This window comes from Tetrao urogallus (assembly GCF_951394365.1).
Source record: "Tetrao urogallus genome assembly, chromosome: 27".
Taxonomy (NCBI): Eukaryota; Metazoa; Chordata; class Aves; order Galliformes; family Phasianidae; genus Tetrao; species Tetrao urogallus.
In genome coordinates, this window is record NC_136840.1 from 4,497,931 (window position 1) to 4,518,580 (window position 20,650).

A 20,650-nucleotide genomic window follows, 5' to 3' on the forward strand; every position below is an offset into this window, starting at 1 on the left:
GAAGTAGAAGAGCCTGTCTGGCTAGAGACAGACAAGTAAAAAGAAGTAAAAAGGAATACTTTTTGGCTTTACATTGTCCAATTCAAGCTTCTTCCAGAATAATCCTAGTCAGGCTGAAAGAGAAAAAGCTTGCTGCATGACATGCAGTGCAGAATAATTTCATTCCACAACCTTGCAGCTATAGAAGAGCAATTAGTATGGACCGGCCTATGGAAAACAGCTACATATGTACACTCCAAGGTTTCCCCTCACAACAAAAACAATCCAGGACCATCTCAGCAAAGGCAGTAAGAGCTGAATCAACAGAGTCAGCATAACCTCATATATCATCTGTTTCTCTACATTTAGTTTCTGCTTTGTTTTGTTCACAACAGTTCCTTGGTATTCAAGAAAGGGCCATGCCTAGGAATAGTTCCCCTTTTGAAATGAAAAGAAAATGCTGTGCAGTTTTCCTGTAAGCACTGAAAAGGGCCAAACCTACAGATGAACAACATGTTGAGCCCACACTCACCTCGGCAGAAGTCCATTAGTATCAGCACTTCCCACACATCACCGCTGCTCACTGAGTTTATACTGGAATCAATGTATCCTACAATGTTCTTGTGGCCAGATAGATCTCTCTGCAAAATAAACACATTCGAAGCATTATACAGCCACACAGGATGAGCAGCGTTTGAATTTGATTCCTCTACAACACTTAGCTTTCCTAGCTCTTCCCCTGCCTAAGCGCAAGCTCCTGTCACTTTGGCTTAACCACTACATACAACACGATCAAATCTGAGGCCTGCCTCCACCTGCTTTCCTTTCAGAATGATTTGAGACAAGCAACAGCGAAGCAAACAACCAACAGAACTAACTCCCATAGGGTTGGTCCAGATGTTTGGATGTGTCCCCCAATCACCCACGTTAAGCTTGCTGGAGTTGCTCCTTCTTTGTATAGGGGAGAAGCAAGCAGATGTCTTGCAGTGGCTATGCATGGTACGTGCTGCACTTCTTTCCCCCTCCACCCAGCCCCCCCCCTCCCCCTCCCCCCATCTTCCACCAGCACACAGAAGCTCCAATCTTATTGTGAAGACTCAGCAGAAAAAAAAAAAAAAAAAAAAAAATAAAATCAGAAAGACATTTCCTGCCCTTGCTTTACAGGTTAGCCAGGCTCCAAAGAGACAGAGACAATGGAAAGCACTAGCAAGAAAAATGCAAGGAAGCAAGCTTTGTGAGCACAGTCAAAGCCTTTTAAGATTAGATCTTATACCACTTTACCAACGTAGCACTAACTGCGGTACTGACAAAGCATACCCAAAAGCTGCACCGCACAAAAAATAAATAAATAAATAAAATCACAAAATCCAGAAGTTATCTTTGAAGGTATTAACCCAATTAAAAGCTAGTTTAAAAAAAACACCAGGGATGGAAGTTTTTGAAGTGATCACCTATCCTAAACCAACACCTCATATCATAAATTTGCAGAACAAGGGTGTTCTCTTTCATTCCTCACTGCACAGTTTCTCTAAGTGTCCCTTTCCACTATTATTAGGCTCCGAGCAAAATTCACCAAATCCAGTTAAATAATTTCCGTTTCTTTGTTTAGAGATGCTAAGTTTAAAACTACTACTTAAAGTAGCTATCATGTAACACCTTGCATCCGAGTGAAATCTAGAAGATAAACACCCCCCCAAACACACACACCTCTTCAGCTCTTCCCTTTCCCATCAGGTCTGGGGTTGATTGAGGAGTTTCTTTTGTCCCCTCTCTTTCTCCTGAGATTCCCTCTGTGTTTCAGTTGTCATATTTTCTTGACTACTAAAACAATTTAAGTTACAAACAACTCAACCCAAGATATTTCACATAACTGTGTAACTCTAAGAGCTTGGGCCTTCCAGAAGAATGACCATTTTGCTAAGGAAACCCACTGCTTGTGACACAAACTGTGTGTTAGAACTAGAGGGAACGGCTTCAAGCTGTGCCAGGGGAGAGTTAGGCTGGACATTAGGAAATACTAGTTTTGTGAAAGAATGGTCAGGCCCCAGAATAGGCTGCCCAGGGAGGTAGAGGAGTCACTGGCCCTGGAGGCGTTTAAGGAACATTTGGATTTTGTGTTGAGGGACATGGTGGATGTTGGACTGGATGATCTTGAAGGTCTTCTCCAACCTTGGTAATTCTGTGATTCTGTGAACTCAGTACAGCTCACAGACAGAAGGTGACAAGGCTCTCAGTCACAGCCCCCAGAAGGAAGTGGTGACTTACCATGATTTGGATTTCTCTTTTGCATACTTGCAAGTCGTACTCATTATTGACGTACATCCGCTTCAGGGCACATTTCATCCCATTGTTTGTCCTCACAAGAAACACTATGGCAAATCCACCTGCAGAAAATAGAGTAATTCCATTTAGTAAGACATAAAGCTCTGTCCTTGCTCCTGAGCTTTGTCCTGGCCTACAGACACAACCAGAAGAAAGAGGGCACTTGGCAACCAAGAGCACCATGATGGGTGCCCCCTCACATCTCCTCATCTCCTGAGCGTCAAGCTTTGCTTAGACATGCAGTATCTCAGTGATAACAAGCTATTAAACCCACTGCTTGCCCTGCCAGACAGTTCTTCGTTGCCTATTTAATTTCCATTACAATGGGCAAAGCTGAAGTATGAACAGCAACGTTATCCTAGGAACCTGGTCTGCTGGGTTTTCCAGGTCCAAGTCCCCATGACTTCAGGAGCAAAACTATTGCAGAGCTGCCCCAGTGAAACTACAAAATGATGCAATGGATGAGAAGATTCCATTCAAAAAACTATATAACCAGGCAACAAAATGCAGCAGACTCAAATTCAGAAAAAAATAAAAAAAAAAAAAAAAAAAAAAAAAAAAAATCAACCATGGCTCTGGGATAGAGAGCCACAGAGATGCTGCTCACTGCTGCCAGGGAGTTTTAAAAGTCCTGTAGCTCCAGGGAGCCCAATATGTTCATAGTGCTTCAAATTCAAACCCTCACCCTTACACCGCTTCAAGTTCAGCACCACAAATTGCACATCATTTTTAAGAACTCCTAAACCTGTGGCCACATTTGTCTCATTACTAGGCTGAGAAATGTGCACCATCACTCTGTGCTATCCATACCATAACAGATGCCTGTGCTGAAAGCAAGACAGCACTCTGAGCTCTCCCTCTTATCACCTGCAGCAGAGCTATCAGAAACAAGGGACCTACAATCAGCACTACTTTCCTAATTCCTTTGTAAAACATCCCATTTCGAGTCATTGGAGTGATCAGGTTTGAACTTATTTTTTGATTTCCCTATGTTTCTATGAACCACAGAAATACAAGAGAAAACACTACACTGAAAAAACAACTGTTCTTTTTTATTACAGTCTCAGTCATCATCAAAACAGTTCTGTTTTTTTTAAATGAGAAGCTCCAGCAGGAGTTCATTTCTCACAGCTCGGAGGCCACCAGGATATCCTACCTCTGTTTGCAGTCCATGCTCAGCAGAAAGAAACACGAGCTGAGCAAAAAAACACAGAACAATTAAACTTCATTTTCGAAAGAGAAAAAAAAAAAAAAAAAAAAGATATTCACTAAATTTAAGAGTCATCTTCTCAATCAGTGGAGTCAATACCTCCTCACGCTGACTGCTAATATCTCATTAGCAAAGTTCTATGCAATGTACCTTTCCTCTAGTCCAGATCCAGTGCTGGTTTTCTTACCAGGGCTAGCTGGCAAATAAACTACAGAACTTAGAAAAACAACAAAGTCTTCTAGCACAGGTCTGCAACATCAACACACTGGAGCTGACAAACACAGCAGCCTGCACTACCCTGCCCAGAAAGCAGAGAGCCACACACAACAGGTGGAACTGCACAGAAGAAAAGAATGGCAAAGTTTGATGAGGAGCTGCCCTGCTTTTGATGTAGCAGCACTTACAGCCACGGGAAAGTCGCATCCTGCATCCTTTTCTCTCTCATCTTCAACTCCTGCAAACCGAAGCTGTACAAAATCATTTCGCTCACATAGCCTGCAAGCACTCCTACCAATTTGGTTGCTTTATTGTTCAACTCCCACTGATGGCTGATTAAAGCATGACAGTTTTGCTACTAGTAAAAGCAGCAGGCTTCTCTCCAGAGAAAAGAAGTACAGATTTAGTCAGGGTACATATTGTCATTTTTATACTATATCACAATTTTTTTTTTATACTGTGCCATTCAAGAAGCAGGACCTGATCCATACACATTCAAGAGAAGATGCGTAAGTTCTAAGAAATTACTGCATCCTCTGCTCCAATGCCTCAAAACAGGTCATAATATTCCTCACCAATGGCAGCTGAGCCCTGCTTTCAGTTGTCCCCAGGATGTGACCCAGAAAGACACAAAAAAATGCAGAGCAAACTTTCCTCAGTCACTGCACATTTAAAAATCAGAAGAGGTATCAAAAGTGCCACCCCAATCTGAATTCCTCTGCACCAATTACACCTTCCTCTGCTAATTGGCTTCAGCACTCCCAGCTTTGCACACAGAGAACAGGACTGCACCGCGCTGTGAAGCAGGAGAAGGATGAGGGAAGTAGAAAGGGAAGAAAAAATTCAAACAACAGCATCCTATTAAAATCAGCATGCTTTAGCTGCTGACTGCCTTTATCCCCTTCCTCCTTGCATATCTACAGCTCCACCACCCCACGGTCTTTCAGCTCCCAGGGCCTCTGACTGCAGCCAGATTCCTCCTGGCTATTCCAGTCCAACCCCCAATCTTGCTAAATCTGGACAGAGTTAAAAGGAAATAGATGCCAGGCAAATGGACAGGCAATGATTATGAAGCACCAAATACACATTATGGGAGGACTGGTTACTTCTATTCTCAGAAACCACAACAACGGGCAGAAATTGCCAGCCCCTAAAGCAATATGGCAGCTCTACCACAACCCAGAGACACATCAGGAATGAAGCAACTCCACAACAGCCAAGGTCAGGCCAACAGCTTCAACTACCCCAAGTTAAATCAGAGAGCTGTGCACACATGGCCAAAGAAGGTGGGCCAAAACACGGGGGCAAAGCTATGCAAACACGGGAACATCCTCACATCTTGGCAGGCATAGCCTTTGTTTCCAGCAAACTGGTCTTACTATAAGCTGGAAAAAATGTGAAGTTCCAGTGATCTCCTGGCTATACAGAGCATGTTTCCAGGCAGCTTGTGTCAGCGTACTGGCCAGTTTTCAGCACTGACAGTTGTATTTTCAGCCCTTCTGTAATTTCAGCAGGATGCACAGCTCCTTGCAGCCACTTCTAACCTAGGTAAAACCAGCTGCATGAGGCTGTATGTGATCCCTCTCTTAGAGAGGTAAGAGGGACAGCACTGGTTCATTTAAGTGACTAAAGCCTGGAATTCTCCTGCAAGCAGAAAGTCATCAGCAGCCAGCAATGTCCAGCTGAAAACAGGCACAGGATATTACTTTGCTGCAAACTGCAAAATTAATGGAAGAGTGCATTTGCCATGTTACCCTGCTGTGCTGATCCACCACCAAGAGACATCGGAGGAGCTGAGAAAACAGGAATAGCTTCGTCCAAATACAATTTTCAGAATACTTCCTTTTAAAATCCATGCTGAGTGAACCTCCCAAAGACGTTACATGCAGCAGGATGATCTCCCAGCCACATGTTTAAGCTCTGCAGTAATAGCTACAAAGCATCTCCAGGGCACAGATCCATGTTCCCCTGCAGACATTGTCCAGCTGCCTTGGACCACGTAGCCCCTAAGCAGTGAGGTCTGAAGAGAAGTCACCCCTTTTTCCAGTTGAGTAGAAGCAAATCCTTGGACTTGAAAGAGTCAACTACCAGATCATTAAAAACAAAATCCAACCCAAAACCACACACTGCTTCGGTTTGAGTTCTCTCCATTGCCCTTCTATCAACAAATTAGTGATATCTAGAATTACGACAGTTCCTGACAGACGTACTAGATGCCACTCAAAACAAATTTGCAGGGGTGAAATTCTTTTCTGAGCAGGAAAAATAGATGTGGTTTTCCATCAAATTGTTTCCAGCTTTCTGTGTTTTAGCTGTCTCATCCACCTCAAAGCTCTGCATGCGGAACAGCCCACTGCGCTTTAGCACAGAAGACAAAAGGACAACCAAATGCTTTTCAGAGGTCCCCTACAACTCCCTAGGAAGACTGCCTCCAGGGACTGCCAGCAAGGCACTTGAAATCCCAGTTATGCTTGCAGGCACATCATTTTAAGTGCTTTGCTGAACCAGGCACAAACCCACTCCCTCCCTGCACAATCCAAATACTTATTAACTCCTGCCCACCAAGAATTATGTCATATCTCGCCTTATCTAGCGGGCCAGAGGAACTTCCTTAGCACTGACTCTCCTAAGTACAAGGGGGGGGAAGGCTCACGTTCCCTGCCCTCCTCCTCCCCCCTCCTTAAGTCAGGATGCTGTAATCCAATTACAGGAAAACCATACCAAGTCCCTTTGCTCAGGGTGTTTCCAGCCTCACCATTCCTTAAGCATTACTAAAACAGTTCCATTTTCCATGGCTGCAGGCATAACCAGCCAGCACACAGCACATCACCCATCATCAGACATCAGGGGCATTTTTTCCATGGACAAAAATGGCTTCAGCAAATCTCTACATAGGAATAACCCTTCACTACACATGAAAAGGCCAAGGGAGAAAAAAAACAACATAGGATTGCTTAACTTTGTCCAAACATCTGTAGCTGTTTAAACAACAGCCAAGTTCAGCCAAAGTTAGCATCAAGCTCTGCAAGCACATCAGGGAAAAGCACTCTGATGTACCAGCACGGCTTTCCTACAGCTCCCACTGCTTGTTTCCAAAGGTAAAGTAATAACTCAGCTCAGTCCTCCCCACCCATAAACCACAGATGAAGATGGACAAGTGATTCAGCTGTAGGACCAGAGGAAAATAAGTTCCTTTGGGATGCTCTCCACAGGCCACGCTAAGGCTGCTGAGCTGCAGAGACCTCGAGGGAAACTTTCAAAGAGTGTCAGCTGTACCCAACACCATGAGTGCAGCTGTCACCAGAGACAGCACCTACAGAAGGAACAGAACACTGCAATAATGTGGTCAAGGGCAGCAGCCCCTCGCTCACCATGTCTCGCATGATCTTGTGTTATTTGCTGGTTTGTTGTTATACAGGCTTTTTATTCTAATTGTAGTTCCACTACTCAACTGCGAGAGGCATTAGGATTGTAGTGCTATTTTTGTCAGTATTAAGCTGCATTAATATCCTTCTACTATCTTTTATTCCACTCTCATTGCCTAAGAAGGAAGGTATGTTAATGCAGTATACCTGCTGAAACATGGACAATCTCAAATGCCACTGTTGCCCTTACAATGTAACCCCTCTATCATTTTCAAGCTCTTTGCTTCCAGGGCAAGATATTTCACCCTAAAATAAGTTTCTTTTTACAATATTATCCCTTTCTATTGCTCAGTCCTCCCACAAGCCTGGATCAATATTGTAAAGTGTTCTGCTCTTGATACAGAACAAGGAATTGGAACATTCAGGATCCACTGCACATTGTCCTTCTGCTTTATCAATCATCTCCAATGCCCTTAGAGATACAGAGATGCCAAAAACAGAGATGCCCTCATGAGGTCATTATGTTGTTGTTTTTTTCCTTTAAAGTGGTTCAAGTTTTAATTAAGAAGCCACAGTAATTAGATAGGCTTTGTGGCAAGGCTGTAACGCTCACGATCACAGTTCTATCACTGGGCAAAGTCAAGATGACACAACCCCTGATTTACTGAGTTCAACCTGGAATGTTCTCTCTGCTCCGACTTTCCTCAGAGCATCAGAAACAGGAGCAATTTGCAAAGATGTCTTCTGTTCTTTAAATCACAGGATGAACAAAAAGGCAAAAAAATGTAGAACCTGAGTAAAAAACACATGGGTCAGTGTAACAATGTTTGTGTTGTACTGCAACACCAGCTATGAGACAAAACAACCTCCCCACACACAGAGCTTCAGTCATTTAGATATGACAGAATAACACCAGGGGGTTTATAACCTTCATCCTGGAACGGCTCACAATACACTCTGAGTATGGCACAATGAATCATCAAAAGGAAGAAATGTCTGCATAGGTTTCCTAGTACTGCCACATGGCATAAAGGGCCCTGAACGTAGCCAAGAATCCAGACTTGAAAGTGAACATTAGGTCTGTTACTCCCAAGCTTTCTTCAGTCTGGTGAACGATTAATTACCGATCCATTCAGTGAATATTTCCTACGCCCCCTGCTTTTTCAGAAGGCAGGAGAATTTAGTTTGCTACCATGAACTCTGCAGGCAATGGACACTTCAGTCTTCCCTAGTATCACTACAGTAAAGCAGAATCAGCAGCACAGCCCCAAGGACTCTCTTCCTTTCCCATGGTCATCTCCACCTAAGCAGTAACCAAAAAACAGACATCTGAGGCCCTCAATTTTCTTTCTAGAGGTTTCACAGCTCTATAAAAAAAAAAAGCATTAAAAAAGGGAAGATTTTATTCTTGCACCAGTGAGTACAAAATAAGTCAAATGCAGGAAGGTTGAGGACAAGATTAATGGACATGGTAGGCTTTCGCCATCTTCATTTCACCCTTTCTAAATTGCAGTAGGACACTGCCAAGCAACACAGTGAAACAGCACAGCTCTAAGCCTCCACATCATACTCAGGCATAGGATTGCATCTGCCCCAGCATCTTGCACAGAAGCAGGACTGACACTGTTCTGCAAACCTGTTTTTACCATTCCCCACATGCTCTTGGGCTGCAGTTATCTCCCCATCAGGAAGTCTCACCGCTGACTTGGTTTCAACCCCAGCTTCTTACCCAACGTGCCACAGAGAGCAACAGTCCATTGACAGTCTGTTCTCCAGGACGCCTGGGTATTTCACCCTCTAAAGGTATACGCACAGAAAACACACAGCCTATCCTAGACTCACAGGCTTGCTTCATGTCTCAGGAGTGGAGGGAATAAATAATTGGTGTTAGTCCCACAATCCAGGCTACAAAATTAGGATTCTCTGTGCCAAATGTCTGCATGCAAACGGCAGTGACAGGATGTGCTCAGCCATCAGCTGAAACCAAACAGAGCAAAATCCATGTCTGTGTGTGACTTAGTTTTCTTAATGTAGCAATGAGAACAGGGTGGTGACACAGGATATGCTGTACAGACAGCAGAACAAGCAGCAATCTCCATGCAACCAGGAAGGCCAGAAGACATCTGATCCAATGACATCCAGGCTCCCTCAGCTCCGAGCAGCAATCATGTGGCCGTGTTTTAAACATCAGAGTCCAGTTTTGAACAAAAACAAAGCAAAACTCCTTATCCACAGTCCCCAGCTGAGAAAAGCAGATAATGCTAAACTAAAAAGGTTTACTTTCAATATATATTTTCTACCTCAAAGAAAATAACAAGCTTCATACTTTGTTTTTCTTTTTTAAAGTCACTTGACCCGGGCTAAAGCATAACGGTGCCAAGTTTAAGGGACAACTTCAACTTAAAGGCCCGCCCAGCATCTCCTTGCTCCTTCAGGCTATTGAGAACAGCATTTGGAACGAGCCATTAAGATTTCTGTGCACTGGGAATACGAACCACTGGTCTCTGCAGCACACTACTAAATCTCAAGGCCTCTGAAACACAAAGATCTAGAATCCCACAGTCTGTGCACATCTAACAACTAGGAAGTGAATAAAGGGTGGAAAACAAAGTAATGTAGTTCCTCTTGTGCACAGAGGTGACCCTGCGAAGGTCCCCACGCTCATTTCTAAAAGGAAAGATACAGCTCTTAATGTCTTATCTTAGGATATTCATCCACACAAGGAATTAAACATCACAAAATAATTGTTATTATCATTTTAGAGTAGAATGTGGTGGGTTTACTGAACTTTTAAGCTGTAGATTAATTTGTCGCTTTAAGCTGCTTCTGTTGGCCCTGAACAACACTTCAGAAAGCTCAAGCCTGAAGACAGAACTGCTCTGAAAAAGTTATCACATCAGATCTTGAAACAACTGCCAATTAAACGGTCTATGCAATGAAGTATTATCTGGAGGGCAAAGAATAAAAAAAAAAACCACACTAACTCCAGCTGCAATAGCTCCATCCCTGTTAGTAAGAATGGTCACAGTCAAATTTCATCCAAGTTCTGACCATTTAAGTGGCTGTAGGAACAAGTCAGAGCTTTAGAACTGCAGAGAAAATAGCAACCTAGCTGAAGTATAAAGGACACCTCGTATTTCAAGGCAGGAAACTTAAAGCAGGAACAGACAGCAGAAGAATGAGCTGAAGCCCACATCTCCCCAGGCAAGATTTTAAGCAGACAGAAGGTTAGCTAAGCAGGTATACTTGCAACAAGGTTGGGAATTTAATAGTGACCATGCTTGAAGATTTTAACAGGGATGCAACCTGTAAAAAGTCAGGAAAGCTCTGAGTTAAACTCAGCCCACAGAAACACCAGTCTCCCTTCTCTCCTTGCAGAACAAAAGACTGTGCACAACCCTTTTCCTCCAGGGGAAGGACAGGCCTTCAAGGTTTGCTTCTACTCAGAGGAAAGCAGTGCCGGGAAAGCAAAGCAGCTTGAGTTCACCTGGTTCATACTGATATTAACACCAGTTCTGAGCAGCGCAGATCTTAAAGTGACATTCACCATGTGTTTCCCAGGGACAGTCAGTGGCAGAGATGGGAACAGTACATGCAGCCCTGGAGCTCCAGATCTCAAGGTTCAGGCATCAGGCTCCACACTCTTCCATCACTGATAAGCATTTAAAAAAAGCAAAAAACAAAAACAAAAAAAAAAACAAAAAAAAAAAACCAAAAAAAACCAAAAAAACAACTCCATACAGTTCACATCGCAGCTAGAATGAATTTGGTCTCCATAAATGAGCAATACAGTTCTGCACGTTCTATTGGCTTGATGAAATGGAGCTTTGTGCAGGGTGAAAACCTTAACCACTGCACAACTGATTCAGGGACAGGTGAGGGGAAGACAAAATAAAAGCTGCACTGGTATCTCCAGTGTCACACATTCATTAGACAATACCACTGAGGCAAAGAACACAAGGTGCACAGCACAAGCCCTACTTTCTAGGGACTGCTCTCATTGCCAACTCAGGAAAACAGCAGTTCTCACAGTTCCAGCTGTAGCATTACTTCAGCTCTGGTATTTAAATACAACCAGACAACCCTTAATAACGCATCTAACATATTTAACTTAGGACTTCTCCCAAGGTAAAACAAAGGCTTAGGCTCACTGAGCTGATGGGCCAGCAAGAGTAAAGCAGGGACTCAGTCCTTCACACACTTACCATAGCTGAGAATCTTAATGTGATTATCCAATACTACAGCACCTTCACAGGGCCCTCACTTAGTATCAGTGCTGCAATAACTAGGCCATGACAAGCCAGATTTAGATTTACAGGCTCCACCCTTGCCTGCATGCTTTTTAAATACACAGAATGTCATAGTTAATGTCAGCATGGCAGTCGTGGCCAGGAGTGCATACAGTGCACTGTGCAGCACTACACAACCAGAAGAATCACCCAGTGCAGAAGAGAAGCATGGTCATTACCTCCCCTCATTTTCCATAAGCTGTCCACTAGGGCTCTTCACGATTTTGGGGATGAACATTTACTAGCTCTAACACTCAAATGAAAACAGCCTCAAAACATTTCACAAGCACTTTCACTGCATTGACACCATGGGAAAAGCTGACCTGTCTCTCCCTCAGTTCTCTGGGTTTCAATAGTCCTGATTTAAAACTGTTTAAATTCATTTCTCCCATTTCTTGTTTTCCAGCACTGTATCTCACAATTGGCCTTCAAGGTCCTTCACTCTCCCCCAGATCCCCCAGCTTCAGTCAACTCCCCACAGAAGATCAAAAAAAGGAAGGTGTAAGTCACAAGGGAGCAGAGAAAGAGAAGGAATTAAAAAATAAAGTAAAGTAAATAAGTAAAGTAAAAGAAACTAAAGACTGGTGGAGCAGTGCTTCATTACAGTGCAGCAAGACACAGTGCCTGAAGTAGATTACTTGGTAAAGCAGATTCAGTTCCTCTCTGTTGTGACAATTTTAGGGGGTGAACCTCCACTGTAAGACTTAAAATAAATAAAAATTAATCGGTCATTAATAACTCATAGCTTAAAAAAAAAAATAAAAATCACTTGTTATCAGTCAGCCCTCAAAAAGCACATTTCAGCTGCTGTTATTTCAAGCAACTGCTAATGGCATCTGAGACCTCGTTCACCTCCAAGAAAAATTAGCAATGGCATAAACATGCTGCAGAGCATGACTTTTGAATGAACATGACTGGAACTGCAAAGCCAGTAAGGGGTTGCTGCAACCACATGCATTCGGAAGCGGAGAATCCCATCGACAGGATGGGAGAAGAATAACAGCCCTGGCTGAGCAGAACACTATATGGAGCAGGAGAAGAAGAAGAAAGCAAGCCTGGCCAGGGCAAGGGCTGTTCAACTGGACTTGTTTGCAAGGGCCAGCCACACTGGGAGCCCTTTTGTGCATGGTAACAGCAAACTGTATGTAAGAAGGAATTTTGCAAGGATCAACAAAGGGCTCATGGAACAGACAAGTCAGACACTTAGGAATTTTCTTTACTATGGTAGCATCCAGACATCTCTGCTAAGCAAAGCAGCATGGAAGGCAAGGAATAGCTAACACATGCTATAGCTTACAACCTATGTCACACTGGAAGGGTACACAAGAGCATACACAGGTTTGCTTTAGACAAGTGTCGTCTGCTTAAACACGGAAAGTCCAGCTTCAGCATCCCCAGGTCTCCAGTCTGACCACAGGAATGCTCTCAAGCCACAGAAGTGTCGTATCAACGAACCACTCCAAAACACCAATTGAGGATTACATAATATTCCTGTAGGATATACTATTCAAAGTCTGAAGACAGCAATGAACTTTTCAACTCCAAAGCACATGCTGAGGATGGAAAGAGGTATCTACTATCACACCAGGAGCTCTCAGGGAATTCAGGCTACTCAGGAACACACAGCAGTAATCATTCAGCAGGAGAAGGGAATAAAAGAAGTAAATTAAAAATCAGCCCTACACACAACAGAGCTTAAGAGTTTTTCCACATATACATTGATGAGAAAGGGAAGATGTGAATAGGTTCATGTGTCAGAAGCTCAGCACAGGAAGGGGTTGCAGGGGTCCAAAACTGCAGTCTTTGACTGCTACTCTTAAGTCCCATCATATTGGGGATTTAAATCACCAGCTCAAAATGAAATTATGTAACTGCTTGAGAAACCCAACTTGCATATAATAGATTGCTGCATACATTTCTAGCCCACTCGGTGACACAAGGTACAAAGCGAGTGCTTCACACATCATTAATTTTAAAAACAAAAGCAAAAGGTACAAAACCACCATCTGTCCACTCCAAAAATAGCATATTTTTAATTTTAAAGAAATCCAATACATGTTTAATCCTGCCACATGTTCTGTTGAATGCTATGCGAGCAAAGTTGAGTTTGCGCATTTCACATGATCTCTGAGTAACAGCAGATCATCAAAAGACACCACGCATTAATTATCACGTCTGACTCCTGATATGTGGCACTGAGTGTTTCCCAGTACTACACGCAGATGCTGAGCACCGGCAAGGGCAGCCAGGCACCTCCCAGGAGGACCGGCAGACTTTGTTCTGGATTTGCTGGATGTGACACCAGGCCCCAGTCCATGATGAGAGCTCCTCAGTACCATGAATATTAACAACATGGTGATTAAATCACCAGACAAGGAGTTCCATTTGCATTTAACAGAAAGCTTCCTCACTGACTGCCTATGTAGCCCTTCTCAAGTCAATGAGTCTTCATGGGGTTCAGTTTCTCATTTGTTAAACTGTTTTCTGCACCTTTCCCTCCAGCAGCAGTCTGTCTGCTTTACAAAGAACGATAACAACAACCACGCCCAGAACCATAAACTCCATGAGGCCTTTGCTTCTCTGAAGAGGAAAGACAGCACAACAGCTCAAGCTACAATTGATCATCAGGTAGAGAAACAGACAGGTGAACTCATTTATTGTTATCCACCTGCAAGGACACCTCCCACACTAAAAGCAACAGGTAAAAGCCAAGAGTAGCTCCAACTTCCAGCAGAACATACCAGGGCTACCAAGCCTGAACCAACCTCGTAAAATCCCTCCCCTTTCTCTCTGCCACACTATCCCTCCTTCACACTGTCCACCCATCAGGACTCTGATGCATTTTCTCACCCCCCTACCGAGAACCTTCTCCTAACTTAAAAGGCTATTTCCTGTTTAAGACGTTGGCCATGTGAAAGATACAATGAATTACGTATGCTCTGGCATCAGATACTTCTTGCCAAAGATCATGAAGAGTCAGCAGATCACAGCCCAAGGGGCAACAGCAGCCAGAAATGCCTGCACACAGACACACTGCAGCCAGAAGGCAGGGATTTCCTATCGATCCACCTCGTTCCCCCAGAGCAGCAACACTGGGTCAGGTCTTTGTGACAATAAGTATATATCATCACGCTTACTGTGTCACTGAATGAACAGCAGCTGGCATACAGGGAAGGCCTGCATGAACCACACCACATCATCCCTCTCACAGAACACTCTGCACTTCAACAGACAGGCTTTGGAATTATTTCACTGCCATCATTTGAGCAGTGCAGCAAAAGCACACATCAACCTTACGAGCATTGTTTTTCACACAGGAGACGACAAGCTGAAAGGTCAGGGTCTGACTAACAACTGCACATTTACATAGCTTCCCAAAACTACACGTCACTATTACACCCTCTGTAACAGCATGCCAGATTCCCCTTTTAATAGCACATGGGTAGATTTGGGGGTTTCCTCTCTCTTACAACCATACAAACAATGAACAGGAAGTAAAAGCAGCATGTTCCTGATCATGAACAAACCAGGATCAGCTCCACCTGTCCTCCTCACAGCATCAGCTTCCAGCTCAGAACAAGGTGGATGCATATGCGCACACACACAGGCTCTGCTTAAAAAAACATCAGCAGCTGAGTTTTCTATTTTTTAGATATATCTGAGGTCACACATCAATGCCACATCATTTGTTTCTTCAAAATCATGAATTAAACCAAGAAAATTTGTTCAAAAAAAAAAAAAGTCTTCAATCCTGTGGCAAAAGGCCTGGGGTCCTAACGTCAGCATGGGTTCTGCCACCGAGCAAGCATAAATTTATGCCCAAATCACACACGTGCTAAGAACACACCATTTAGAGCACACCGACATAGCACTTTAGAAACAGACTGCAATTAAGGCACTCAGTCTGGGAGGCCAGAGATCAACTACTGACTTGACCATACATATTCTGCATTGTTTTGCTTTCATATCTTGGTATACTTCCCAGCAGCCCCAAAAGGAATGGAAAGACATTTCTGGAGACCATTGCAGGGCTCAGATACTCTGACAACAGGGCACCAAAAGATCCTAATATTAGAGGAGCCACAGCAACTCTCCTCTGCTTCCATTCTACTCCATCGTACTATAGACAGCTAGCAATAACCTTCACTTAACAGCAACCCCTGTATCTCCCACAAGAGGAGAAAAGGGAAAGTTACCACAATGATTAAAAAAAAAAAACAAAAAAAAAACCCACCAAAGAGACAGTTACCTTATAGCAGTGTTTCACTTAAGCCTTTCAGAGTTCTTTCCTCATGCTCGTGAATAGTTATCAGTGTTGTTCCTATTCTCAAAGAAGCACAGCAATGGGATCTGATTTCACTTGTTATTCTCACAAGGATCTCTCACACTTATCCCCACCCAAGAATGAAAGCATACTTTCCCGGGAAGGTTATCTACCCAAGTCACCTCTTGTTATCAGACAAGAACTGCTCTGTAAGTTCAGCTTGCTAACAGCATGTTTCTGCTCAGAGACTTCCCATCTCCTTCCGCACGGGAAACATGAGTAAAAACTTGCTTAGTACAAACCAAATCATTTGTGATTTTCCAAAGCAGCAGCAAGTCCTGCTGTTGGCAAGCTGCTATTCCAGTGGGTACAGTTTGTCCAAGTCCGCATTTTCACTGAAAAAAAAAAACAAAACAAAAAATAAAAACAAAACAACTTCAAAGGAAGCAGCTTCCACGCTCAATGCAAATGTACCTAATCAGTACACCTAATCACCTAATCAGTTCTGACCCCTGTTAGCCATGATTAATGCAGGTGTGGGAGCTTGGAAGGCAGCAAGTGCTAACCCCACAGTGGGTTCCAGCTTGTCTTCAGCACATTTATAACCCAGCACCTGCTCTCTTCAACTGCTGGCAGCTCCTAAGCAAAGAGAAGGCCCACAGCACAACAAAAACACTGTGGGTGTACCTGGGATACCTCAACATTTACTCAGTAACTTGGGATTCTTCATCAGTTTGCCTGGCTTGTACAGTCAAAAAACCACAGACTACTAAAAGACAGAGAAGCCAGTACGCCATCCACCAACGCAGAGCTCAGCATTGCTTCACATGGTACAAAAAAAAGAGCAAGGGCAAAAGTATAAAAAGAAAAACCACATGTCCCATTCCAAGAGGAGAAATAGTTAACTCCTAATCCAAATGCTAGTGGTCAGCTGACTGGTAGTTGGCCCCTGACAGAAAGCAGAAGGCAATAACTGACAAAACAAACAACAGAAGTGATACTTTGAACCCAGCCACTCTGGAATTGGTTGAGGATCATGTAAATCTGCAAGACTTATCTGAGATGGAGTTCATTGAAAGTCAGAGTTATTGTAAAAGGAGGAGGATGACTTCATAATGTGATGCTGCGTATCACAGTAAGTCCAGGGAAAGGGAACACTAGGGGTAAGGCAGGCAGCAGCCAGTACAAGTCCTCTGTAATCAGCCCAGGCACACATACAGACAGCTCAGGGGGTCACCTTCCCCATCAGACATAATTTGCGCATTCACACACTCAACAAGCTCTTCACGAGCACTAAGAACTACAGATCTACTAAAGAAGGCAATGATGAAGCCTTTGCCACTTCCTTAAAACCTGTGTAATAACACACCTGACAAATTTATTTTACCCCCCCCCCCCAATCCCACATTCAGGTGCCTCCTGGGCATTCACCTCACAGCTGGGTCACACTGATATCAGTTAACAACGCCTTCAGCCCTCCTGGAGCCCTGGTGATGCTTCATGGCCTTGCAAAGCTCCAAGGCCAGTAGCAGCAGCACTGAGCTTCCGGTTATTAGTCCTCTGGAAGACTTTGAGAGGAAACTTTCAAGATATTATTCATGCTTTTAAGTGGATTAGAGGGAAGTGAATACAAAGACTCAACCAAGAATCACCTACTGAAACACAATATAAAGAAACTGGGAAAAAAAAAAACCTGACAATTCAACTGCATTATATCACCACAGACAAACAACTGCTCAATCTGTATTATCCCCATCTGATTCTTTTCAGAAGGAAGGACCTTGACTTGTTCCTCATTATCCAAGAAAGCAAGGATCCAGACAGGGGGTGAACGTGTCCCTAACCGCACTGGATATTTTGGGGATCTACGCCAAAAGACTAAGAACATATGCAGATGTCTGCCATCTGGCATGACACAGGGCTGCATTAAGGACCCTCAGCCTGGCCCAGGAGCACTACTCTTCAACACAATTGCTCAGCACAATTAACACAACCAGTCACATCTTTGACAGTGGTAAACCCCAACACTTTAATGCCAAAAGTTCTAGTTCAACCAGTTCCTCAGGTTTGTGACTTACTCTCCACTACATCATCCATCACTTCAGAGACTCCCTCTTTTAGCTGCTGTTACACCTTGTTTACTCTCTGTGCTTTACTGCTGCACCAAAATGTGGGTCCCTCCTCTCCTTTCTAAAGCAATGGGCATGTGAGATGTATTCTTCCCAGAAAAGATGTTTCCTCCTCATCCTCAGAAGTGTTTCCCAGAGGAAATTTCCTTTTAGCAGCAATAACCACGACTTCACAAGTTGCCTTTTCAATATTGCTGAACCACCAAAATTCACTGTATGCACAAAACAGTTCTTCAGCTGAGAATTCACAGCTCCCCAGCTTAGTCAGTGAAAAAAAATGTATTTTACAAGCACTCAGGGAGCACAGACAGCTATCCAAAAGGCCAGAGGTATGCAAAGCTGCAGCACTTATGACCTATGTTGTCTCCTGAGATGACCTACCTTTCAATAGCCACGCTGCGTAGAAAATAACTGCTCAGCACATTTTCTTTAGGGGACTGCTGAAATAAAAAATAAAAAGTGCTTTGCCTTAGAGCATGGTCAGGAAAGGAGAATACAGTACCTATTTTCCAGGCCTGTTATACTTTGCTTGACCTGTACAAGCAGATCTTGCAGCCCCAGAGGCCAGGCATGGACCCAAGAGTCATAGGGAAATCTCCCACAAGCAGCAGTTCCTTCATGATGTCTCCACAGTTGTCTTCGCCCACACAGTCTCTGCTATCACTCTGGTGGCTGTGGGTCAGGCACACCAAACAGCACAGAGCCCAGGGACAGGCAGTCTCACTTCCCAGTGCTGCCAGCACCCAGGCAGAACCTGCCAACAGATTATTCATCAGCAAAAAAAGCCTCTGCTTCCCCACATAAGCAGGATGAGGCCAACCTGCATTAAAAAAAATAAGAAAAAACACAGCACCACAACCACCAACACTGTGACAGTGTCTCAGACTTAACCCATCTAGCACCAAAGTTTCCAGGGCCAAAGTGGCCATAGAAGTATCAACCAAGGCAAATTCACATTGCGAATTTCAAGTCAGGAAAATAAACCATTGTAGTTTAAAAGTTGGGCTTAGTGCTCTTCTCAGCTCAGCAAACACCAGAACCTACCCAAAAGATGGTCACAGATCTATTTTCGCCTACACTGAGGTGAATTTCACAAACCTGTACGCCTACAGCACATACAGAGTTCTTTTTCCATTTTGGGGCTCTTTCTGTAAAAGCCAACGCAGGTCCTCCCACTTGGTTCCCATCAAGAAGCCACCTCACTTCCACAGTTACAAGATTAAAACAAAACACCACTTTGGACTGAAACTGCAAAGGATACTGAGCAGGTCTAAGAAGACCAACATCTTTCTGAAGGTTAATGCTAAGGTTGGCAGCCAAAGACATTAATAAGATCCCCTATGGTCCATGCAAATAGAATCTAAAATGACAGTAAAATCTGCAGCATCGGTTACAAACAAACAAAACCACCAGCAGCAGCTTGCTGCACCGCAAGGACTGCACACATCCAGGGTTTTATAACCCCTACAGCTCATTCTCAGTTCTGTCCCTGTCTTATTTTAAAGAAAATGCAGTTGGGATCTCCATTTTCTCCTAAAAACGCACGCAAACAGCAGTTCCCCACAAACTGCAGCCAGCTCTACCCAACTTTTCTGTCTGACAAATATGCACAGGAAATTTACCCCTATGTAAATTCCAAAGGACTTGGGCTGAATGAAGTTCAAGGAAAGACCACTGTGGACTTCATTTACAGTATCTCCTCCTCCAAGCAAAAAGATGAGTAAAGGGAAAGGTAGGAAACTCCTGACAGCCCAGCAGTTCCTAAAGTACTTAAAAAACAGGACCTACACCGAAGCCACACTTAGGAAAAGCAGGAATGCCACCAGCTGCGGATACCACCACCAAGGACAAGGAGATGCAAGGGGAGCAGGGACAGAGAAGAGCACGGGGGCAAGGCCAAAGCCTGCCATCCCTGCCAACGGGGAGGGACAGAGCTCTGCGGGCTCTCACCTTCCGCCAGCACCTCGTCCACCGTCACCTGGCGGCGGCCGATGCCGAACACTCTGCCGATGTAACCGCTGCCGGGCCCTCCGCTGCCGCCGCCGCCGCCGCTGGTGCCCGAACCGGGCCCAGAGCCGCCCTGTTCTCGGCGCGAGTCGAAGAACTTCTTCATCTCTCAGCAGTCAGCTGAGAAAGCTCCGGGGGCGATGCTCTGCCGAAGGCCCCGCGCCCCAATTCTTCTCCAGGCCGGGGCGGCTCCGAGGGCCGCACGAGGAGCGGGGGTCACACCTGTAAAACCGCGGAAGGGGGAGGGGGACAGCTGGTTATTCCCGCGGCCCAGCAGCCCTCTCAGGGTTTGCTTCCCCCCCCCCCCGGGCGGTACCTCTCTGCAGGCGGGGGGCGCCTCCATGCGCCCCGCACAGGGCCCGGCCTGTCGCAGACCCCCAGATCCTCACGGCGGGGGCCGCCTGTCGCCAGGGCCCGGGGCCCACATCGCTGCCCGCCGAGCCCGTCAGGGAGCGAGAGCGAGACCGCCACCGCCCCCCGCCGGCCCCGGGGCGAGCAGGAAATGGCCGTCACAGGAAGGCCCGGCTGCTCCCCCGGACCTATGACGTCCTCGCACGGCCCGCCGAGACGGCAGCTTCACCCCCGCAGCGCGGCAGAGCAGCCCTGTGAGTAGAGAGGGCGGGCTGTAATGGCGGCCCGCAGGGCTGACACCGCCGCGCTGCATCCTGGGAGTTGTAGTTCCTGCTACTGCCTCCTCGCCTCTCCCCGCCGCAGCGCGGACTACAACTCCCAGCAGGCAGCGCGGTTCCGTCAGAGGTGGCCGGGAGCCTGTCAGAGAGGGGCCGTGCCCGCGCTGGAGCCTGCTGGCGGCTGGTGACATTTATTTTCTAAATGTTGGGATTAAGTTTAGCTTCTTAATGTCATAATAG

At 44.9% G+C, this 20,650-nt stretch overlaps 1 protein-coding gene across 1 annotated transcript in view; it reads right to left on the reverse strand.

The window, feature by feature from the left end:
- Positions 1-19,887, reverse strand: part of AAK1 (AP2 associated kinase 1) — a gene marked incomplete at both ends in the record, with an annotated part of 58,699 nt that extends 38,812 nt beyond the window's left edge. Inside the window, 3 exons of the mRNA XM_079547342.1 lie at positions 512-620; positions 2,245-2,363; positions 19,725-19,887. Coding sequence (XP_079403468.1) covers positions 512-620; positions 2,245-2,363; positions 19,725-19,887 — 391 coding nt within the window. The remainder of the gene's footprint in view (positions 1-511; positions 621-2,244; positions 2,364-19,724) is intronic.
- Between the last annotated feature and the right edge of the window lie 763 nt (positions 19,888-20,650).